Below are 26,156 nucleotides of genomic sequence, written 5' to 3'. Positions count from 1 at the left end.
AATTTTAATCTACCATAATTCATAAAATTTCATGGTGAACCCAATAAAACCTGAATATTGATCATATCTATAATACTTTAGGATTTACTGTTGAAGTGAAAGTAACAAGTTTTGTAACAAATATCTCAATGCTAAAATCTGAACGCTTTGGTCGCTCTTAACGATCGACATTTCATATAGAAGCGCATCATTAAAATGACAAATGTTGTAAATATCAACGCTGTAGCTTTATTTGTTTAAAATATATAGTAAATTTAAACCATCAGTATTTGTAGTTAAGCATCAGATCATCATTTCCTCCACACAAAACACAATGAAAGATGACAGCGTGACACCTTATTGAATCATTAGGTAATAGAATATTTTCTGAAGAGTTCAGTGCATAATAGTTACTTTTGTTCTTTATTTATTTATCAGAAATCACATTGGTGCAACTCAACATTGGTGGAACTCAAAGCTAAGAAGGAAATTGTATTGATTTATGTAAAAGAATTTAACGTTTTTTATGTAATGGATATTATTATTACTTTATTTAGAACGTGAAAGTGGTCAAGCTTTGATTATTTAAACATGTTAAAATGTAAAATAATGTAGAATAAGCTGTAGCCAATCAGATGTACGACTTCAGGAAAAGGAACTGCCCTAGTCAGTTTAGCGAAGATGTTGGGCGCGCGGGAAACGCGCTCGGAGACGGGCAGAAGGCAGTTCTGGTCTAGACACCAAAGAGTACAATTGTGGTCGAGACACCAACGGGGACAGTTCGGATGGAGACACCAAAGGGTACAATTCGGATTGAGACGCAAAAGCCGATTGTCGGTGGAGTGAAACGACTTAGAAAATTTCGCGTTGTGTGGTATCGCGGGACATAGTCTCTGAGCGGTGAGCAGCCGCGCGCCTGGTGTGAACTCGTAACTTTTCGCGTAGATAACTCGTATTACGCGATGAGATTGTGATGATCGAACTGTGTCAAATGGATATGTGCTCGAATGTAATAGTAATTCTAAATGCGACCACTTTCGCTATTAGTTTTTTTTCTGAATGAACATTATTCTAACCAAACTGCAACTGTGTGGCCTACATCATTTATGGGTCGTTCATTTAGTTCCCGGTATCATTATTACTGTTATTATATGTTACATTAACTTTGTTTCATACAATTTCGCAAACTTGCCATCAGCCAGACAAGTTAACCAAAGGGTTATAAGTGTCTAATTTAAGGCGTGTAATGCGACACGTGCGGTTTAACACCTAGATGAGTTTGAGCTAAGATATTTCCACGAAGAGGAACCGCATGTGAGCTCGAACATCTTTTGGATGTTAGCTTGCATACGTTGGGCCTTCATGGCCTGTTCGGGAGGAGTTTAGTTTTTCTTTTCTTTCTTTTTTTTTTTAAATTCACCTGAGATACTTGCTGTTGCTCCAGCAGTGTTAATCGCACGTAAATAGCGATATAGACCGATATGGATAGGTGCTCATGTGCACTATTCGTATGTGTTCACTGAATGCAACGGAAGAGCAGCACAACAAGACTGTCCTGAGCTTTTCCTGCAGCGACCGCAACCACATCACAATATTTCGCATCACAGAGTTGTTGCTTTAGTTTGTGCTTTATGTTGAACGTTTTGGTGACAACTTGTTATAGGCTTTTTCATTGTTGTGAAAACTATTTCCACAGAAGCAAAGGTAATTGTGGTAACAAATGAATAAAACATAATTACATCATTAAGAGATACCGTAGACAAGGGTCCGCTACACCAAAATACACATAGGAATATTCTTGAAGAACCTCCAAAATTGTGTCGATGCAGTTCGGGTTCAGCCTATACAATCAATACGTTAACAAAGGCTCTCGAAACCGCTTTTCCCGATATCTCTCCCGTTTGGTCATGTAGACACTTCAATACCGATTCCGGAAATGAGCATTTGGCTGCTGGATTTCAGCTACCACAATCAGTATTCGTGCCATTCATTGTGTTGTCGTGTTCCACTTGATATTTAAAATGTTGTATAGTGCGGATTAAGTGATTTTATAAGGAGAAGAAGTAGTATTCGACTGACCAGGAAAGTATTTCATCTAACTAAAGAGTAACATATTTTATCTTTATGAAATAAATTTATATGTCTCCTGAATTAGAGCTGATTGGCAGCAACCCTATTAACAGTATAACGGGCTACTTTCTAAACTGCTATACCCACTCTCTCTGTTAGTTGCAAAGGCTCTCGTATGAAAACAATGGCTGGTGACTATTTGTTAATTTTATGCTCAGAAAAATAACGTGTCTTCACTTAGACGGAAGTTTCCTACCTATTCGAAGTCTACAAAAATACGGAATACGGTAATCTTCCACAGTTGATCACTTTGTACTTTTTCCTACAACGCGTGTTATACAAGTGGGTGTAATAAAACAATTTCGAATGGTATATAACCTCTCCTCCTCTTTACAATTTCACCGACATCCATAAGGAATCTTACAGTGTCTTTATTAAAACTGTTACGAAAGTACTGATATGCTCATTTCATTGTGTTGTGGAGCAACTGATCCAAACGTAACATTCGAGTAAAGCAAATGACGCTCGGAGAACTCATGTTTCACCGGATCGCAAAATCGACAGTGAGAAACTACGAGGGTTGGAACCTTAATAGTGGCAACTATTTACACTCCTGGAAATGGAAAAAAGAACACATTGACACCGGTGTGTCAGACCCACCATACTTGCTCCGGACACTGCGAGAGGGCTGTACAAGCAATGATCACACGCACGGCACAGCGGACACACCAGGAACCTCGGTGTTGGCCGTCGAATGGCGCTAGCTGCGCAGCATTTGTGCACCGCCGCCGTCAGTGTCAGCCAGTTTGCCGTGGCATACGGAGCTCCATCGCAGTCTTTAACACTGGTAGCATGCCGCGACAGCGTGGACGTGAACCGTATGTGCAGTTGACGGACTTTGAGCGAGGGCGTATAGTGGGCATGCGGGAGGCCGGGTGGACGTACCGCCGAATTGCTCAACACGTGGGGCGTGAGGTCTCCACAGTACATCGATGTTGTCGCCAGTGGTCGGCGGAAGGTGCACGTGCCCGTCGACTTGGGACCGGACCGCAGCGACGCACGGATGCACGCCAAGACCGTAGGATCCTACGCAGTGCCGTAGGGGACCGCACCGCCACTTCCCAGCAAATTAGGGACACTGTTGCTCCTGGGGTATCGGCGAGGACCATTCGCAACCGTCTCCATGAAGCTGGGCTACGGTCCCGCACACCGTTAGGCCGTCTTCCGCTCACGCCCCAACATCGTGCAGCCCGCCTCCAGTGGTGTCGCGACAGGCGTGAATGGAGGGACGAATGGAGACGTGTCGTCTTCAGCGATGAGAGTCGCTTCTGCCTTGGTGCCAATGATGGTCGTATGCGTGTTTGGCGCCGTGCAGGTGAGCGCCACAATCAGGACTGCATACGACCGAGGCACACAGGGCCAACACCCGGCATCATGGTGTGGGGAGCGATCTCCTACACTGGCCGTAAACCACTGGTGATCGTCGAGGGGACACTGAATAGTGCACGGTACATCCAAACCGTCATCGAACCCATCGTTCTACCATTCCTAGACCGGCAAGGGAACTTGCTGTTCCAACAGGACAATGCACGTTCGCATGTATCCCGTGCCACCCAACGTGCTCTAGAAGGTGTAAGTCAACTACCCTGGCCAGCAAGATCTCCGGATCTGTCCTCCATTGAGCATGTTTGGGACTGGATGAAGCGTCGTCTCACGCGGTCTGCACGTCCAGCACGAACGCTGGTCCAACTGAGGCGCCAGGTGGAAATGGCATGGCAAGCCGTTCCACAGGACTACATCCAGCATCTCTACGATCGTCTCCATGGGAGAATAGCAGCCTGCATTGCTGCGAAAGGTGGATATACACTATACTAGTGCCGACATTGTGCATAGTCTGTTGCCTGTGTCTATGTGCCTGTGGTTCTGTCAGTGTGATCATGTGATGTATCTGACCCCAGTAATGTGTCAATAAAGTTTCCCCTTCCTGGGACAATGAATTCACGGTGTTCTTATTTCAATTTCCAGGAGTGTATTTACAGCTCGTACAAAATAGATACGTGTTTCAAAGTTTTACTGACCTTCAAAGTAGTCAACAGCATTGTGTATAACCCGTTGCCAGCGATGTGGAAGTCGTAGGATACTCTTAGCAGTGCCAGTTGACAGTTCGAGCGGCGCGGTCTATTGCCCGACGAATTTGTAGCTGTTCTGAAGCGAATTCCGTGAAGTGTGTCCTTCAGTTTAGAAATCGGGTTGAACTTACGAGGGCTTAAGTCAGGGGAGTGCAGTAGATGGTACAGCACTTAGCAGCCCCACTGTACGTGCTTGAGCGTTGTCCTACAAACTGATGTTCGTGTCCTGCAGGAAGTGTCATCACTTCTGTCTTTGTGCTGTTCATTTCTGGAACACAACCTACGACCAGCTTAGGGACAGAAGTGATGCCACTTTCTACCGGACCTGACCATAATTTTGCAGGACAATGCTCAAGCACTTACAGTGCAAGCTGTTACTGTTCCCTCTTCCGGAAATTGTTTTTCATGTAAATGTGGTGATGGAATACTTAATGCAAAATAGGTACATCTACAATTTCATTACTTATCCAACGTTTCAAAACAAAATGTTTTGTAAAGCGGGGTACGCAGAGCGACGATATATGATATTTCTTTAAGGGTGCAGTAAGACAGCGTTATCGTATGATTTCACGGATTTAAATTTTGTGTGTAAGAGGGCACTTTATTGAGGGGATATCTGAAGATACACATTAACATATAATCCCAATTAGAAGGAAGAGCAGGAAGCTTAAAAACTGTGTGTTTCCATGTACCTGACTGTTTCTATCTGTGTGTGTGTGTGTGTGTGTGTGTGTGTGTGTATTCTAGTTATGACTTCACTAAATCTTTTTATTAAGGTACTTGGTGTGCGGAGTGGATGTGTGTGTGATATAGGTCATAATGTTTGTGTGGTGGATAGAGCAGTATTATTATTTATCTACTTGAAGTTTACTAACATCAGAAAGGTTTGGTTACTAATACTTATTTCATTGTTTAATATTTGTTTGTTTTTTGTTGCTTTTATTATTTGGAAATTTTCTAGTATTTTTAAGAGAGGTCTTTTTCTTAATGCATACGATTATCTTCCCACCGTTTTTACTGAAATGAGGGGATTATCTTGTCGAAGGTGTTCTGAGAACGTTGAATGCCTGCTGCCATATTTTTATGCTTTTTATGGTCTTTGTATCTTACTTCAAATGTTCTACTGTCTATTCGAAGTACAAATCATTACAGTTGTTACGTTTAAGTTGGAAAAATCCAGATTTTTTATATATGTCAATGTGATCTTCTTTCTTCAAACATTTCTGTACGGAAGTATACTTCAGTTATTAATAAGTGTCGCTACTGATCCCCCGTGGTATACAAAACGGGCCATTTCGCTGTTGCAGAAGCAACAAAAAAAGCATGCCTAATTTAAAAGAAATCAAAGTCCCCAAGATTGGCAAAGTTTTGCATAAGTTCGAAATATAGTGCGTACCTCAATGTCAGATGCTTTTAATAATTTCACAACGAAACTCTGTATCGAAATCCGGCAGAAAACCCAGAGAGATTCTGGTCACACATAAAGTACACCAGCTGCAAGGCGCAGTCAATACCTTCACTGCGCGATTACAACGGTGAAGACACTGATGACAGTGGCACTAAAGCAGAGTTATTAAACACGGTTTCCCGAAACTCCTTCACCAAAGAAGACGAAGTAGCCTAAACATTCCTGAATTCTAGTCAAGAACAATTGCCAAGATGGGAAACGTGGAAGTAGATATCCTCGGAGTAGCAAAGCAGCTTAAATCACTTAATAAAGGCAAGGCCTCCGGTCCAGATTATATACCAGTCATGTTCCTTTCAGAATATGCTGATACAATAGCTCCATATTTAGCAGTTATATGCAACCGCTCGCTCACAGAATGATCCGTACCTGTTGTTGTTGTTGTGGTCTTCAGTCCTGAGACAGGTTTGATGCAGCACTCCATGCTACTCTATCCTGTGCAAGCTTCTTCATCTCCCAGTAACTACTGCAACCTACATCTTTCTGAATCTGCTTAGTGTATTCATCTCTTGGTCTCCCTCTACGATTTTTACCCTCCACGCTGCCCTCCAATGCTAAATTTGTGATCCCTTGATGCCTCAGAACATGTCCTACCAACTGATCCCTTCTTCTGGTCAAGTTGTGCCATAAACTTCTCTTCTCCCCAATCCTATTCAATACCTCCTCATTAGTTATGTGATCTACCCATATAATCTTCAGCATCCTTCTGTAGCACCACATTTCGAAAGCTTCTATTCTCTTCTTGTCCAAACTATTTATTGTCCATGTTCCACTTCCATACATGGCTATACTCCATACAAATACTTTCAGAAACGACTTCCTGACACTTAAATCTATACTCGATGTTAACAAATTTCTCTTCTTCAGAAACGCTTTCCTTGCCATTGCCAGTCTACATTTTATATCCTCTCTACTTCGACCATCATCAGTTATTTTGCTCCCCAAATAGCAAAACTCCTTTACTACTTTAAGTGTCTCATTTTCTAATCTAATTCCCTCAGCATCGCCTGACTTAATTCGACTACATTCCAACATCCTCGTTTTGCTTTTGTTGATGTTCATCGTATATCCTCCTTTCAAGACACTATCCATTCCGTTCAACTGCTCTTCCAAGTCCTTTGCTGTCTCTGACAGAATTACATGTCATCGGCGAACCTCAAAGTTTTTATTTCTTCTCCATGGATTTTAATACCTACTCCGAACTTTTCTTTTGTTTCCTTCACTGCTTGCTCAATATACAGATTGAATAACATTGGAGAGAGGCTACAACCCTGTCTCACTCCCTTCCCAACCACTGCTTCCCTTTCGTGTCCCTCGACTCTTATAACTGCCATCTGGTTTCTGTACAAATTGTAAATAGCCTTTCGCTCACTGTATTTTACCCCTGCCACCTTCAGTTTTAAAGGGAGTATTCCAGTCAACATTGTCAAAAGCTTTCTGTAAGTCTACAAATGCTAGAAACATAGGTTTGCTTTTCCTTAATCTTTCTTCTAAGATAAGTCATAGGGTCAGTATTGCCTCCCGTGTTCCAACATTTCTACAGAATCCAAACTGATCTTCCCCGAGGTCGGCTTCTACAAGTTTTTCCATTCGTATGTAAAGAATTCGTGTTAGTATTTTGCAGCCGTGACTTATTAAACTGATAGTTCGGTAATTTTCGCATCTGTCAACACCTGCTTTCTTTGGGATTGGAATTATTATATTCTTCTTGAAGTCTGAGGGTATTTCGCCTGTCTCATATGTCTTGCTCATCAGATGGTAGAGTTTTGTGAGGACTGGCCCTCCCAAGGCTGTCAGTAGTTCTAATGGAATGTTGTCTACTCCCGGGGCCTTGTTTCGACTCAGGTCTTTCAGTGCTCTGTCAAACTCTTCACGCAGTATCATATCTCCCATTTCATCTTCATCTACATCCTCTTCCATTTCCATAATATTGTCCTCAAGCACATCGCCCTTGAATAGATCCTCTATATACTCCTTCCACCTTTCTGCTTTCCCTTCTTTGCTTAGAACTGGGTTTCCATCTGAGCTCTTGATACTCATACAAGTACCTAAAGACTGGAAAATTGCTCAAGTCACACCAATACCCAAAAAGGGAAATTGGAGTAATCCGATGAATTACAGGCCCATATCACTAACGTCGATTTGTAGTAGGGTTTTGAAACATATACTGTGTTCGAACATTATGAATTATCTCGAAGAAAACGATTTATCGACACATAGTCAGCACGGATTCAGAAAATATCGTGCTTATGAAACAACTAGCTGTTTATACTCAAGAAGTAATGAGTGTTATCGATAGGTGATGTCAAATTGATTCCATATTTTTTATATTTCCAGAAGGCTTTCGACACCGTTCCTCACAAGCGTCTTCTAACCAACTGTGTGCCTATGGAATATCGCCTCAGTTGTGCCACTGGATTCGTGATTTCCTGTCAGAAAGGTCACAGTTCGTTGTAATAGATGGAAAGGCATCGAGTAAAACAGAAGTAATATCCGGCGTTGTCCAAGGAAGTGTTATAGGCCCTCTAATGTTCCGGATGTCTGATTAGCCCTCTTAGATTGTTTGCAGATGATGCTGTCATCTACCGTCATGTATAGTCATCAGATGACCAAAGCGAATTGCAAAATGATTTAGATAAAATATGTGTAAGGTGTGAAAAGTGACAATTGACCCTGAATAAAGAAAAGTCTTAAGCTATTCACATGAGTACTAAAAGAAATCCGCTAAATTTTGATTACGCGATCGGTCACACAAATCTGAAGGCTGTAAATTCAACTAAATACTTAAGGATTACAATTACAAATAACCTAAACTGGAACGATCACATAGATAATGTCATGCGTAGAGCAAACCAAAGACTGCGATTCATTGTCAGAACACTTAGAAGGTGCAACAGCTCTATTGAAGAGACTGTTTACACCACACTTGCCCACCCTATTCTGGAATACTGTGCGGTGTGGGATTCGCGTCAGGTGAGACTGACGGATGACATCGAAAAAGTTCAAAGAAGGGTAGCTCGTTTTGTATTATCGCCAATGACATGATACGTGAATTGGAGTGGCAATCATTAAAACAAAGGCGGTTTTCGTTGTGACGGGATTTCTCATGAAATTTATATCACCATTTTTCTCCTCTGATTACGAAAATATTCTGTTGGCACCCACCTACATAGGGAGAAATAATCATCACGATAAAATAAGAGAAATCATGGCTCGCACAGAAAACTTTAAGTGCTCGTTTTTCCCGCGAGCCGTTCGCGAGTGGAACGGTAGAGACAGCTTAAGGGTCGTTCATTGAACCCTCTGCCAGGCACTTTATTGCGAACAGCACAGTAATCACGTACATGTAGATGCCTTGTTTTATTCCTTGTTTATTTAGGACGTTACCAACCCTGTAAATTTGTTTGCAAATGTCAGTTGGTACAGCCAGTCTATTGAACTTCTTCCTATTCTTCAAGGCACATAAAATCACAAACATTTCAAACAAGCCGAGAAACCTAATGACGACTTGTTGACGATTCGAAGTGCGTTTACATACTGTAGAAAAACCGATTGTGGAAGCGGAAGTCTGGCAGCCAGAGCCGCATTTCCAGAATTGATACTGGAGTGTTTACAGCAAGGCGATGCCCTGTAACAGCTTTGCTCGATTCTTCCCGTAAGTCGTCACTACAGCGCGGCATTTCATTTAGTATTGCGGTGTGGCACTTTTCGCTCGGTACAAACCTTTTCAGTTCGGCAGAATCGTGGTGTCAGCGTTGTTTATACTTCGCTATTTGTTTGTGTTATGAAGGACGTTGACATGCCCGGTGACTATTTGTACTTTAAGGGGCAGTCTAGCTATCTGTCATCACAAGCTTTTAAAAATGAACTGGAATGATAGAACAGAGGGAAGCTAACTCTCAATACCTATTATGCAGTCGCATAAGATACGGTTATTGCTATGAAACAATATTACAGTGCCATGCAGGAAGAATTTAAACGCTTATTTGACAATGAAGGAGCAAGACATTACACCGATAGACACACGGATTCGTCGTCAGTAATCAAAAAGCACTTTGCGCTAAATTTTCAGACATGCAGAACTTAAAGTATGTCTGAATGGTAACATTTCTAAAGTAACTCGCTTTATTTCGTTGTCAGTTGCAACGGTTTTCGATGGAAGCGAACAAAGAAGATAGAGACTTTGTATATTAAGTGAAGAGAATGTCTGGAAAGATTTTTGGACTTAAAACTCGTTATTGTTGAATTAGTGAAGGAAAAAGGGGGGAAGGGACGAAAATTAGAACATGCGGAATGGATTGCAGATGCCGCATTTTAAGTAAACTTGATTGTACACTGCCCAGAGCAAGACACTGCAAGGTGAGAAACAACTTCTCTCTGATTACGTGAGGATGGATTTAAAAAGAAAATTCCGTTCTAGAAGGAACACGTTCTGACAAACACAGTTCAATTCCATTAGCTCACATGCATTTTAAAGACAATGTGAGATTTGAAGAATTCATTGTGGCCTTGAAAGAATTACAAGGATAGTTTCCAACACGTTTTCATGACACTGTGAGTCTTACATCTCTTTTCGAACTTCTTTCGAGACCGTTTTCTGTTTCAGTTGAAAGGATTCCTGTGGCTGCAGAGATGTAACTGATTGCCCTGCAAGGTAATTCCCGTTTTACTGACAAATCTTTTTACGTTGAAAGTGCCCAGGACGTCTACATTGCTTTCTTCAGATAGTGTTTCCACGTCTCCATAAGAAGGCTGCGGTAGTACCATAATATTTCGATCGACTTACTTGTATGAAAGATGTTTTTCCGATTATGAGACTGAATAAGTTCAAATGGCTCTAAGCACTTTGGGACTTAACATCTGAGGTCATCAGTCCCCTAGAAGTAGAACTACTTAAACCTAACTAACCTAAGGACATCACACAAATCCATGCCCGAGGCAGGATTCGAACCTGCGGCCGTGACAGCAGCGTGGTTCCGGACTGAAGAGCTTAGAACCGCTCGGCCACAGCGGCCGGCTAAACTGAATAAGTCAAGATTACGTGGCAACTAGAGTGGGAAAACCTATCAAACTGCCTGCATCTGTCCGTATGCGTGATAAAAATTATGTTGTTCTTCAGCGTGCCCAAAATAATTAAATAATACTGATATGTTGTTGAGAAATGTGAAATATGTGACCAAATAATATGCAGTGCGACTGCATTGCTATTTAAATGTGGCACATTCACAGGTTCCACGTCTGCCCCCTCCAAGTGCTGAGACAGCGTGACCTGGCGGTGGGCGTAGAGTGCAGCGAGGGTGAACACCACGGCATTCGCGTCAGGGCACGGCCCTCGAGCCGAAATCTTGGCCACCTTGGTTTACAGTAACCAACCAGAAGAGGAATTAGGACGCCGGTTTACAGCTAACCTGATTTCTGAGTCCGGTGTGAACAGGAGAGATCCAGGGAGAGCAGAGCATAACTACTTTACCTGCAGGCCGAGGGGCATGCCGGAGCTGGGGTGCAGGCCTGCCGGACAGTGCGTGGCTGGCAGCCCCAGCGTGTTGAAGATGGCCAGGTAGGCGTTGTTGGGGAAGCGCACGAACTGCTCGAACAGCACGTTGGCCGGCTGCGGGGCCGTCGGGTACAGCAGCACGCCGTCCTCGCCCAGCAGTTCCTGCGAACACGGCGACACAGAACTTCATGGGTGTAATTTGCTCAGTTTTCCAGTTGCACAAGCCTGAGAAGTGTGTTGTGGGTACTGGGACATGTCGGTGTTAGGGATAACAAATGAGCAGACCAACTGACGAAAGTAGTGCAGCACCTACTGACTGTCATAGCGCACCTGCCAGCCAACAGAAATGGAATGGACAATCTTAGTGAACATAGATTGCAGCATCAGAGGCTCATGTTATTGGGCGGGCGATTGAGCAAAAAATTCCGCCTCACCTTTGCTTTCTCAACTCGGCGCTCGCGAGAAAAGAAATAGCTACATTTAACAGACTAAGAGAAAGTCAATGAATACTAATAAAATAAGAAATTTGTTAAAATTAATGCATACTCCAAGCTCTGATTTCTGCGTCGTTGCTGAGGAAATTGTACGTATACCAATACACTGTAATAAGTACACTACCTGACAAAAAGAGCGAAGAACCTAGAACGTATGGCTGGATGTCAATGCAACTTCGTACAGAAACAGGCCATCGGCGGATACGTATATGTGTTGTTGTTGTTGTGGTCTTCAGTCCTGAGGCTGGTTTGATGCTGCTCTCCGTGCTACTCTATCCTGTGCAAGCTTCATCTCCCAGTACCTACTGCAACCTACATCCTTCTGAATCTGCTTAGTGTATTCATCTCTTGGTCTCCCCATACGATTTTTACCCTCCACGCTGCCCTCCAATACTAAATTGGTGATCCCTTGATGCCTCAGAACATGTCCTAACAACCGATCCCTTCTTCTGGTCAAGTTGTGCCACAAACTTCTCTTCCCCAATCCTATTCAATACTTCCTCATTAGTTATGTGGTCTACCCATCTAATCTTCAGCATTCTTCTGTAGCACCACATTTCGAAAGCTTCTATTCTCTTCTCGTCCAAACTGCAATTTTCTGTGACAGATCACAGTGCCCACATAAATTTTTTTCTGCTTTATTAACTATGTACATTTCAATGAACTGTGTAAATATGTTGTGTATATTATTGTGATGTATATTTGTTTTAATAATTTCCTATGTGGAAAATAACAAATGAAAGAGAATGGCCGGCCGTGGTGGCCGAGAGGTTCTAGGCGCTTCAGTCCGCGCGAGTGCTACGGTCGCAGGTTCGAATCCTGCCTCGGGCTTGGATGTGTGTGATGTCCTTAGGTTAGTTAGGTTTAAGTAGTTCTACGTTCTAGGGGACTGATGACCTCAGATGTTAAGTCCCATAGTGCTCAGAGCTATTTGAACCATTTTTGAAACAGAATGTAAAGAACTGTAGTAGACGCACTGACTAAGTCAGGGAATATGGTTGTGTAAACAAAGAGGTTATTGTTATGTAAACAAAGAGGTTATTGTTATTGTCGCACTGTCGCCGGGCGCAGGAGCGTGGCGAAGTCAGGCAGTGTCTGTCAGGTGGTTACTAGCGAGTGAGCGGGTCGGACACAAAGGCTTCCAGAGGACGCAAGAAATGGTTCACTCCAAGACCCCGCGTACGGCGTGGCCAGGTATAATATGGAGAAGTAACTGGGCGCAGCGCAAGGCATCAAGGTTAACCAGTATTTAAGAAGAGCGCTGGGGCCCAAAGTTAATTGTGATGTAGAGTCTGTGGCCGTGCATTATCGTCGTATAATGGACGTAGCCACATCGACCGCACCGCTATGAAGTTAGACCCGACCAGTTTGTCATTTAGAATGGTAAAAAGCTCGCCAATGTTAGCTGCGAAGTAGTTGCAGGTTTGCTTTCTTTCATGACTGAAATTTTTCTGGGTTATCGTTGTATTTTGATAATGAGCACGTGTCAGTGCCTTTGAGACTGTCCACGGCTAACAACATGCTAAAATAGTAATGTAATTTAATTTCGAAATCAAGAGTTTTGATTTGTTTCGCTCACACCAAGTGAGCTGCCGACCGATCATTTACAGTAATTTCCAAACAGAGTCAAAATTAATTCATCGTTTCGGACAAAGATTTCACTAGCTAATTTCCGCACTCCTTTCTAAATTTTTCATTTCTGCCGATTGTTTTGCCTGAAGTAAATTGTGCAATAACGATAAGTTATGACAGCACCTGACTTCTTCCGGGTGAAACCTTCACTTCGGATTCGATGCCTTATCCCAAATTAATATCAAGCTATTAGCAACACGGTAATTCTTTAATTAGTCTACCTCCCGGAGAGGGAGGGGTGTGTTATAGTAGGACGATCACCAGAGTGCATTAATGTTGTTCGTGTTTAGTATTGTGATCAGGCCCAGTAGTTTATATAAAGGTCAGATGTTGCGTGATCACTATGAAAGGCAGGAGATGCCACATACCCGATTGAGAAAAGCATTATCAATACTTGACAGAGTTTGCGAAGGACCTCATTGTGGGTCTCCATTTGGCCCGCTGGTTGTATCGTGCAATATCCACATTTGTGGGACATTCAGACGTGACAGCGGCGCAACTCTGAACTACATCGGAATATGAGAGCAGGCACATTCTTCGTCGACTTTCCAGTTAACCACGTCTGACCATTACAAAAGACGATCGCCGTATTGTGCACCAAGCACATTGTAACCAACCCCTCCATATTTGCGCCTGCCAGCCAAGAACAAGTAACAGACTTCCTGAAAAATTCTGTGTCATTCAGCATCATTGTTCAGGGACTAGCAGCGGCCGGACGAGAGAATTACAGTTCGATGCGTACTCTGCCGTTAACACTACAATACAAATGGCTGCGTTTGCAACGCTGCTGTGACGAGGAAGCATGAACTGCGTTCACCTAGAGTGACGGTACTACACACTGACCATAGTTGAGAAGTATGGCAGCGACCTGAGTAGATGTCCCATTCTTTCAATATTTTGGAGAAGTACAGTTGAGTTATTCCACGGCTACTGGTAATAGAGGAAAATCTGACAGCACAACGATACATCACGGACATTCTACGTTTGTATGTGTTACTTCTCACGCGACAGTATCACGTGTCATTTATCAAAAGATCAATGCTCCTGGCACGTGTGTCTATGAACTGTCAGCATGAAGTTGAGGTACTCCTGTGACAAGCAACATTCCCAGGTCTGTCTCCGACAGAACGTATGTGGGGCCAACTCAGACGTCAACTACATACGAGTGCCAGTATTCAGGATATCAAGGACCAGTTACAACAGTTGTGGGCCAGTTTGCCCCATGAGAGGATAGAAAGGCCTTGTGACATCCTTCCCAACTGAATTAGTGGTTAAAGGCGCTACAGTCTGGAGGCGCAAGACCGCTACGGTCGCAGGTTCGAATCCTGCCTCGGGCATGGATGTGTGTGATGTCCTTAGGTTAGTTAGGTTTAAGTAGTTCTAAGTTCTAGGGGACTGATGACCACAGCAGTTGAGTCCCATAGTGCTCAGAGCCATTTTTTTGAATTAGTGGATAGAAGTATCAAGTTGAAATTTACGTCATATATTAATGTCTACTGTAGTCCATGGGTGATGTGAAAAGTTTAAGCTTCTAAGTCAATGCAGCCAAGATATACGGTCATTCGCAAGCTCACTCATGATAACCTATAGGGGTATCTTGTAAAACAAAAAGAAAACTCTATCTGTCAATCCGAAACAGTTCCGATGTTGATGCTATAGCACATTACAAGAAATACTGCAAAATATTAAAGACTGTAATACGGACATCAAAGCAATATATTACAAGGAAAAGATAGTCATATCAGATAACAAAATAAAGACAATATGGGATACAGTGAAGAGGAGACCGGTAGAACCAGACATGAAGAGGAACAAATAGCATTAAGAGTAAATGATACATTGGTGACAGATGTGTATAGTGTTGCAGAACTTTTTAACAAACATTTTATAACTGTTACTGAAAAGATGGGGTTGTCAGGTACGGTAGATGCTACTATGGTATACCTCAGACCAGACATTTCAAGTAACTTCCATAATATGAATTTGACCCTCACTACCCCAGCAGAAATAATATCCATCATAAAATCTTTGAAATCAAAGACATCTAGTGGGTATGACGAAATGTCAGCAAAGTTAATTAAAGAATATGATTCTGAGCTAAGTAACATATTAAGCTATCTGTGTAACCAGTCGTTTATCAGTGGAATATTTCCTGAATGGTTGAAATATGCTGAAGTTAAGCCACTGTTTAAGAAGGGAGATAACGAAATAGCATCAAATTTCCGTCCAATTTCACTGTTGCCAGCATTCTCAAAAATTTTAGAAAAAGTAATGTACAGTCGGCTTTATAACCATCTTATCTCAAATAACATACTGTCAAAGTCACAGTTTGGATTTCTAAAGGGTTCTGATATTGAGTAGGCTATCTACACTTACAGTGAAAATGTGCTTAATCCATTAGACAAAAACTTGCAGGCAACTGGTATATTTTGTGATCTGTCAAAGACATTCGATAGTGTAAATCACAATATCCTTTTAAGTAAATTAGAATATTATAGTGTAACAGGAAATGTTGCAAAATGGTTCAAATCTCATATCTCTGGCAGGAAACAAAGGGTGTTATTAGGAAAGAGACATGCAACAAGCTATCAGGCATCATCCAACTGGGAACTAGTTACATGTGGGTTCCCACAAGGTACCATTTTGGGGCCCTTACTTTTTCTTGTGTATATCAATGACCTTTCATCAGTAACATTACCAGATGCCAAGTTTGTTTTGTTTGCCGATGATACAAACATTGCAATAAATAGCAAATCAAGTGTAGTCTTAGATAGATCAGCCAATAAAATATTTGTGGACATTAATCACTGGTTCCTAGCCAATTCTTTGTCACTAAACTTTGAAAAAACGCACTACATGCAGTTCAGAACTTGTAAGGGGTGTCCCAAGAGTATATGTCTAACATACGATGACAAGAAGATAGAAGAAGTGGACAGTGTTAAATTCTTGGGATTACAGCTTGATAATAAATTCAACTGGGAGGAGCACACCACAGAACTGCTGAAGCGTCTTAACAAATCTCTGTTTGCAATGCGAATTTTGTCAGACATAGGGGATATAAAAATGAAAAAGCTGGCATACTATGCTTAATTTCATTCCATAATGTCATATGGGATTATTTTTTGGGGTAATTCATCAAGCCAAGCTATAGTTTTCCAGGCACAAAAACGTGCAGTAAGAGTTATATGTGGTGTGAACTCAAGAACATCCTGCAGAAGCCTGTTTAGAGAACTAGGGATACTAACTACTGCTTCCCAATATATTTATTCCTTAATGAAATTTGTCATTAAAAATATATCACTTTTTCAAACCAACAGCTCAATTCATGGAATCGGAACTAGAAATAAGAATAATCTTCACAAGGATTTAAAGTCACTTAGTCTTGTACAAAAAGGCATGCATTATTCAGGAACACACATTTTCAATAACTTGCCAGCAGCCATAAAAAGCTTAACAACCAATGAAATTTAGTTTAAGAGAAGCATAAAGGATTTATTGCTGGCCAACTCTTTCTACTCCATTGATGAATTTCTCAGTAAAACCAACTTATATATATATATATATATATATATATATATATATATATATATATATATATATATATAGTGTGTGTGTGTAAATACAATCTAACTTCTGCACCATTTCAGTGCAGTAATGTGTTCATTGTAAATAAGTATTATAGTTGTTGTATTACATGTTTATTACCTTATAAATAAATAAAAAACTTTTTTATTTTAAATTCAGTGCATTAGTATTTGTAAAATGACTCTTTCATATAGTGTTCATTAAAAATGACGAACATTCCACTTGGGACCTGTGGAATGGTACATTAGCTTATTTGTTTTAGTTGTAAATATTTGTGATGTAATGTTGTTTTTCTGACATGTTCTACATCCTGGAGGACCTCCTCACTACGGATCAATTGGAATGAAAGTAAATCTAACCTAATCTATTCTATAGGGTACTTCCCGTTGGCCCACAATCATAAAATTTTGCATTAAATGAAGTCTCACATTACAAGTAAAGGGAAAAAACCGAAAATTGCTAATATGTAATTATATCACATAAAATTAATTTTCTTTTGTCATTTGTTGCCCATCTGTTTTTCTGTTCGTCTGTTAAGAGCCCTTTTTCTAAGGAACATGTAAAGATGTCATGTTCTGAAATTTATATCCAATACTAAGGTATCCCTTGGCAATGCATATAAGTTAAACTTCTATGTCAATGCAATCAAAAGATAGGGCCATATATGTCCTATAATTTGACACGCGCCAACTGACTTATCAAAACACACACAATAAATCTACATAAATATAAGCAGGGTGTCCATAATTAAAAAAACTGTAGAAAGAGAACCACCGCTCAAACGACGTCAGATTTAAACAGTATATCATTCACGCGCAGGGGGTAACACCGAGAGCCAAGAAAAAATTTAACGAAAATTTTGATTAATAGATGACGCTGTAAGCGTCAGAATAAGTTCCGGATACTCAAGGGTACAAATAATGGCGCTGGTCCGACGTCTGCTAATGGTCTGGAGAAATTGATTACAAAATTCAAAAACGCAGGTTCTTTTGAAGTGCAGTGTGGCAGAGGGAGGAAAGCAGTTGATCTGACATCTGTCTAAGATGTGGCCACAGCACTGCAGGAGGGGTCGAGAGTGGTGTACAAACACGCAGTGCATGGGAAATTGCCCAGACGTTGAACACACCTGTGAGCATGGTTCATAATAATCCATATCCATATAGAATCACCCATGTTCAGAAGTTGCTCCTTGCTGAGCTACCTTTGGAATTTCTTACTTGCATGGAATTGGACAATGGATGGATGGCATTTTGTGGAAAGACGAAGCCGGCTGCCATCTCCAAGGAAATCTCAATGCGCAGAATTGTAGAATATTGGCGGACCGCGCGCACATCATTCTGCAAAGGTGACTGTGTGTGCGGATTGGCAGCATCGTTTATCGTAGGGCAGTATTTTTTCGAGGAGATGAGTCTGGGGTCCTGTTAGCCGTACCATCACTGGTAAACAGTATGAGAGTCTTTTGGCACCAACATCGTTCCAACGCTTCAACAGTAGTCGTCCTATATTGTGGCGGCAGAGGAAGCTCCTAGTACAGAGTCATTGGAGGTGTAGCTCAGTGGGCGTGCTACATTCATCCTGTATGACCACTATCAGCGGTCTAGATGGAACTTGCAATTCTGTTGCCAGTTTCGCGACGCCCATGGCGTGCTATCGATACGTGATACCACAATTTCCTTACAGCCTGACCGTACAGATCACTTGATCTTAATAGGTGTGACTTCTGGCTGTGCCGTTATCTGAAAACTATTGTTTTCAGTGCTACAATTACGATCATAGTTGAATTTAAGGCATGCATTGCACAACACATACTAAACGTGAAGCCCAAGACACTCTGATTTGTTGTAGAACACGCTGCTTCTCGATTTCAGCTAGTGACACAAAATGGTGGACAGCATATTTAATATGTTTTTTGCCAGTTTCACAACAAGTGGAAACCGATGTCATTTTGCTTTTTATGCAGTTTTTGTCCCAAGGTCGATTAAATACCAGTGTCATTTTGCTTTTTTATGCTGTTTTTGGCAGCAGAGCAGTTAACAATCGATGTTATTGTGGTTTTTATGGATTTTTTGGTACCAGAACAGTTAAAAACCGATTTTTACGACCAAATGTGGATCGACGTTGGCTAAACATTGAACAGTAAGGAAGGTGTAATGTGCAACTCAAACTACAGGCATCTGCAATTTGTAGCCGACGCATTTACGTTAAAGCACTTACGGCGCCATCTATTGGTAAAATTTTCGTTAAAGTTTTTGTTATGTGAAGTTCTCCGTGCATCAGTAATATGTTGTTAAATTGGACATCATTCTGAGCAGTGGTTCTTTTTCTACAGCGTTTTGAAACTGGAACTTTAATTATGGACACACACACACACACACACACACACACACACACACACACACACACACACACACGCACGCACATGCACAGGGTGATTCAGCAGCCCTTATCTATGTATTTTATGCAACCGCAACACCTTCAAATACCACACCCAAGAGTTTCATATTCTCTCGCTAGAAGGAATTAACAGGATCTTTTTATATGAAATTTAATGTAGTTAAATTTTGTACTGGCATACGTTGTCGCTAGAAGTTGTAGTTCTCGAATAATTCAAGAAAAAGGTAAAGAAGTGACCTTCAAACGTGTTTGTCTTGAATAACTCGAAAACCGTTAGCCTATATAGTGAGAGAGACATGAAAATCTCGATTGTGTGCAATTTTCACTTTCGTTTTTACAATGTGCAGATGGAGTGATCCAGACAAATAACGCTCGTCGTATGTTTCATGCATGATGCAGTGTCAATTGAAAGCGTCGGTTTGTTTTCAGTTACAAATAAAACGATTTTTACGCCGGAATTTTAATTGCGAATTCGACAGAGGAGTTCCATATTAATCTAGTACGATATTCGGTTTACGAATTTTTGTTAACAGGAACAGCAAGACATGAAGAATGAACAGAATGCCAGCAGCGACTGAATAGCCCTGCACCTCGGCGGTAGTAGGCAGCGCGGGTCAGGGCGACACACGACACGGGCTAAGTTGGGCATAGAAGACACAGAGAACAAAGTTTTTATTGTGTTTTACTGTCCCTCTTAATACATTTATCTAAAGAAAACATCGTACTATGCTAATTTTGGACCGCATCGACATCTACATCTGTATTGATACTCCGCAAGCTACAGTACGGTGCGTAGTGGAGGTTACCCTGTACCACTACTATCCTTTCCAGCTCCATTCCGAAATACAGCTATGGGGAAAGACTGTCTATATGCCTCCGTATGAGCCCTAATGTCTCGTATTTTATCTTCCCCCTCCAGGGATACCCATTTGAGTTCTCCAAGCATCTCCGTAACGCTTGTGTATTGTCTGAATCTACCGGTAACGAATCTAGCAGCCCAATCGTGAATTGCTTCAATGTGTTTCTTTAATCCGACCTTGTGCAGATCCCAAACACTCGAGCATTACTCAAGAATAGGTCGCCCTACCGTCCTATATGCGGTCTCCTTTACAGGTGAAGCACTTTCTCCTAAAATTCTCCCAATAAATCAAAGTGTAGTATTCGCCTTCTCTACCAAAATCCTCACATGCTCGTTCCGTTTCATATCGCTTTGCAACGGTATGTCCCGATATTTAAACAGCATGACTGTGTCAAGCAGAACACTAATACTAATGCTGTATCTGAATGGACTAAGTTCTCTGGTCTAGCTGAACGGATCGTTGGCTGAGAACGGTTATATTCGTCTACTTTGAGACCGTCTGCGGCCCATTCATGGACTTTCTGTTCCCAAACAACGATGGGATTTTTATGGATGAACTTATGTCATGTCATCGGGCCACAACAGTTTGCGATTGGTTTGAAGGAGATTCTGGAGAATTCGAGCGAATAACTTGGCATCCACATCTCCTGACATGAATCCCATCGAACATTTATGGGACATAATCAAGAGGTTAATTCGTGCAGAAAATCCTGCACCATCAACACTTTCGCAGTTCTGGACGGCTGTAGAGGCACCATGGGTTAATATTTCTGTACGGGACTTCCAACGGCTGGTTGAGTCCATGCTACATCGAGTTGCTGCACTACGCCGGCCAAAAGGAGGTTCTACATGATATTAGGGGTTATCCCATGATTTTTGTCACCTCAGTGTATAGTGACGCTCATTGTCTTTTCAATCCATCGTTCTGTAGATTCCTCTCCTGAATGATGATACGACGTAGCGCCTTGGTGAAAGTCGTGTGCCAGCATTCTAATATTCCGATGATTCACTGTGAAATTTAATTTTGTATCTGTTGCTTTGAGAACGCATATGGGCTTCTAAATTAATTTTCTTGCATCTGGCAACAATACGGGTGTTTATTAACGAACTTCTTCCTGAATTATTTCTGTCTGAATAGAGTGACTTCTTTCTCAGTTTTGACTGATACGGTGCCATTTCGCATGGCCGCCATCTTGTTGTAACTCGGATTGATTCGATTCGCAGCCCAACTGCTTGCTGAACGTGTTGCGGAGGGATCTCGCACAATACTATGATGTCAGATGAAAATGATAACCATAAATTATGTTATGGATGAATTACGCTTTTATCCATAAATTCAATGACTACAAAACTCAGGAAACATCCCCACTTGCACTGCTGGACGCTATAAGCAGGAGAAAAATACTTATTCAATATTTGATCACTTTCTGGTGAATGATTATTCAATGAACAACGTTCAACGGTAGCTATGGCAACTCCATTTTTCCATGTAAGTGTGTGATTGAGCGTGACTATTTCTAGGAAACATTACAGGTCAGATTCCGTTCCCAAATTGTTTTCTGGAGCATAATGTTTATACTTATTACATAGCTCAAAGGTTCAGAGTTTAACCATTGCTACTTGCGGGCGTAGTTCATTTCCTTTATACCACGCTCAACTTACAATATGCGGTTGAATACCAAACGCTGTCTGAGAGCGAACAATCGAAGTCTTCCAATACATCTGAAGAATGGACCACACAAGGCTCACTACGACAATTTTCAACCAACATCTGCCGACCATTTACCATGTCATGGTAATGTTTTCTGTTTTCTATGTTTCCATATTTCTGACTGCCCCCAGTGTTTATCCTTTCTAATATTTCTAAAATATCTTTCTCAGTACGTCGTAATAATTATATTTACATCAGATGTCGATGAATGTTTATTGTACCTCACAGTGTGAAAGAATGACGGTGACTTCTCAATAAGTATAGTGCACTTCCTCCAACTGACAGTACGTGCTGTTAGGAAGATTGATTAGCTGCTCTGAGATGAAGAGCACTAGCACTTTTTTTATGTAGGAAGTAAAACCTAATGGCGACTCTCTTGTGCACTATTTAAAGTCTTTGTAATATATTACAGTATTACCAATTGCCGTGCAAGGGGGTCTTGTTTAATCCGCAGTTTAGCAGTGTGGAGAAGAAACAGTGGTACTAACGTAACAAAGGAGTTGATGTTGTGAAAGACAACACATAATCATGCCCTAAAAATTGAAGTAACCACACAGTACCAAAACATAAAATCATATGCCAAAATAAATTTCACAAAACTGAAGAAACAAGACATAAAAGCTTTTAGTAAGGAGGATTTTCTGAAGCTAGAAGCGGCGCTCCTGATGAAACTGCTTTCGGTAGAAGAGATGTGTTATGAAGTACTTACACAAATCTCTCGACGTAGCTCGTCCACTTCATCGGCGAGCCCTCGTAACGTTGATTCGGGCAGGTTGTTGACCCACTTCTTCAGAAAGGAGTAGTGGAAGACGTACATGTTATGTGGCAGGCGGCACACCATCATCTTCAGTAGCGCCAGCGCCAGGTTCTCGCAGTCCTACAACAATTAAGGGTACAACAGTGTTATGTTATTTCCTAAATGATTACAGGAAAGTGTATAAAACTTAGTTCGTTAACAAAATACCGTTTTACCTTTCCGGCATTTACTGTGGAAATATCAGGCGAGTTTATGCCGTAATTGTTCAGACGCAAAGTTCGTAAATCAAATATATTATGTACTCGTAATAGGAGGTGAATAAACTACGACGGTATCTGACCGTAAAGCCTTAATTTCCGTAATTCATTCCATGATCCAAAAAGTTTCATTGTTCCCCACATTTCTTTCATAATTAATATTTTATAATGAATTTATCCAATCCCAGTTTTATTATGGATCTTCAGTGTACCTAAAGGCGCTGTGTACAAGAGGACTAGTTTGTCCGTATGTGCTTGCCGGACGAGCTTTCAAGAGGGGACCCGAGTTCACATCCCTCTTCGGACATCCTAAGTTATACTTTTAGTGGTTTCCCTAAATTTCTTTAGGATAATGGTTGAAGTCGCCGGAATACGGCTCGTCGAATGAAATCTTCAGCTCGCCTAGAAACTCGAAGTCATTCTGCTATTCGAACACTTCGAGATAATGTCATCAATCGTAGATTTTTGTTGTACCACAATCCTTGGCACTCCGTTTTTTTCCTAATAAACCATTGAAACCAACTACAGAACAAAACTCACCTTAGAATTTAAGGCATGGTCATTAGTCCATTTTAGCACTGGACAACAGAACTATTATATTGAATAACTAGACCAAACCGGTGGTCTCCAATATTGAATTGTTACGGTGTCCCAGGAGGAAAGGTCAAATATATTTAGGGAGATGGCAGGAGCGACGATTCGAGGCAAACACGACAGTAAACATGGGCTGTAAAATGCACAACGACAGAGCTATTAGTACTTCTTCTTGAATTAAATTTTCACTCTGCAGTGGATATGAAACTTCCTGGCACATTAAAACTGAATACCAGACCGACACTCGAACTCGGGACCTTCGCCTTTCGCGGGAATGTGCGAACTAGGAGAGCTTTTGTGACATTTGGAAGCTAGGAGACGTTCCTGTCATATGACCATTCCTCCTAGAACACCCTTTATAATTTAAAATATTCAGACTAGTAGAATAAGATTATAAATCTCTTTCAAGGTTGACAATATGTAGAGAGGCTTAGACAAAGTGAAATATAGTAAAGGTTGTGAGTTTTTAAATTGCAGATGTATTTTACTTTTAATTTGCCCCAGATTGTCAGTAATTTAAATGGTGTATAGTTCCTGCCAGTTTTCTCCACGTATGACTCTATATCTGTTTTCTGATTAATACAAGAGGAGATGTTTGTGGAGGGGGTTAATACATGACACAAGGCCCAAAAAGGCAGGTGGCCACACGTAGCCGGAGAGCCTTCTCTTTTGTTGAAATTCAGTAAAACATGTTTCGGTCTATGGTTTAGATTATCTACAGGCCGTAAACACCATGATGGCGACTGGTGGCCATGGACGGCAGCTGATGTCCGTGTTCTTATGGATATCGTTCTGTCCACCTCCACCAGCCGCCATCATGGTGCTTACGGCCTGAAGATGATCTAAATTATAGACCAAAACATGTAGCCAAATAAAAATCTGTTGCGATCGAGACTGTTTTACTGAATTTAACATTTTATACCTATCGCTGTCTACTCTCAGCTGGTAGAATGCTTTTTAAAATTTTAAATTCTGTTTTGTGGTTATGGAGGCAGCAACCAGAGTGTACCAGTCGCTACGGACATTGGACGGAAGTATCCCAGTGGGAATATTCTTACAGAATCTTTCCCAGTCCCGTGATGGTTGTTTTATTATTTGTGGATGTGGCGGAGGAGCGATCGTTCTTCTTCTAATCTACATCTAGATGCATACACTGCAAGCCACCTTACAATGTGGGGTGGATATTACTACTGTTACCACTGTCTAATCCCCTCTTCCCTGTTCCATTCGTGTGGCAAGGATGATTGTTTGTAAACCTCTATATTAGATCTAATTGCTCATATTTTCCCCTTATGTTCATTTCACGAGAGGTATGTGGGAGGAAGTAATATGTTGTCCGACACGTCAACGAACATACCCTCCTGGAATTTCAATAGTAAACCTCTCTGTATTGCACAACATCTTATTTGTAGCATCTGTCATGTGGGTGTGTTGAGAGTGTCCATAACACTTTCGCACCGACTAAACGATCCCGTGATGAAAGGCGCTGCTCTGCCTTGTAGCTTCTGCACTTCTGTCAGTATTACCTGGCAAGGGTCGCAGATCAATAAACAATACTCGAGAATCGGTCGGACGAGTATTTTGTAAGCCACTTCTTTCGTGGATGAGTTACATTTTCTGAAGATTTTCCCCTGCGGGAATCTCCCGTTCTGTGGTAGAGAAAGTTAGTGTCAGAGGCTCTGTCACGTCAGACCACCCTGTGCGCTATAGGCTTTTCTCTTCCACCCACATTGTCTCGCGCCTTGCATTGCACCTTGCGCAGTTAGATCATAGGGACTCTCCACTTTTGTAGGGGCACACTATACATTCTTTTTCTTTCACGAAGAAAAAGCAAAATTGACATGTCTCCCCAACAAAAAATTCCCGTGTTGGGGAAATGGTAGATCCCCACAGCAGATCCCATCCCACTACCCACAGCATGACGCATGCGGCGCAGGTGCTGGAGGTTCGCATGTGGCACAAGTGGCGGAGATGCAACCTGTTCCCGTGAGCATCATCGTGCTTCTCACGACCCATCAGGAAGTAGTCGCCCTGAGGAAACGAGAAAATTTGGAAATTTGCGCTAAGTTCCTATGGGACCAAAATGCTGATGTCATCGGTCCCTAGGCTTACACACTACTTAATCTAACTTAAACTAACTTACGCTAAGGACAACACACACACCCATGCCCGAAAGAGGACTCGAACTTCTGACGGGGGGAAGTCACGAGAACCATGGCAAGGCGCCTCATACTACGCGGCTACTCCACACGGCAGGAAATGAGAGATCCTCGCCCGACTGACGGGTGGTGACGTTACATCACAAACAGAAACACAACTATCAGACACACAACCAGCAGCAAAAGTACCAAGTATGCTCTCACTTTCACCAATAGGGTTCCAGGAACAAGAGTTGTTGGCACCAGAGACCACAGAGGAAGAACAAATACACAAAGACGAACCAAGGCAGCTGGCACGTCCGAAACGTAAACCACGACAAAACATACACACAAGTGAGCTCACAAACTCACAAGAGAACTGCACAGTGCTTTTGCCAATAGCTATAGCTCCAGCCAAGTACAGAATGGACAACAACACAAATAGTACTGCGCAAGTACAAAACAGCAACCAACCCACAGCTACGTAAAACGCAACACAAACTTGTTTTCCCCCTGTCATCATATACACTACAGGGATCTAAAAGCCCACAACAAAGCATTCGCGAGTACGCACGCAAACACAACATATAACACAAAA

General features: G+C 41.7%; 1 protein-coding gene across 1 annotated transcript in view; it reads right to left on the bottom strand.

The window, feature by feature from the left end:
• Positions 1-26,156, bottom strand: part of LOC126088493 (fatty-acid amide hydrolase 2-A-like) — a 250,432-nt gene that overhangs the window by 17,951 nt on the left and 206,325 nt on the right. The window contains exons 9-10 of the mRNA XM_049906673.1: positions 22,522-22,689; positions 11,114-11,299 (exon numbers count right to left, since the gene is read on the bottom strand). Coding sequence (XP_049762630.1) covers positions 11,114-11,299; positions 22,522-22,689 — 354 coding nt within the window. The remainder of the gene's footprint in view (positions 1-11,113; positions 11,300-22,521; positions 22,690-26,156) is intronic.

This window comes from Schistocerca cancellata, chromosome 1 (assembly GCF_023864275.1).
Source record: "Schistocerca cancellata isolate TAMUIC-IGC-003103 chromosome 1, iqSchCanc2.1, whole genome shotgun sequence".
Taxonomy (NCBI): domain Eukaryota; kingdom Metazoa; phylum Arthropoda; class Insecta; order Orthoptera; family Acrididae; genus Schistocerca; species Schistocerca cancellata.
The sequence above is the reverse complement of the archived record's forward strand: the minus strand, read 5'-3'. Positions and strand labels throughout refer to the sequence as shown.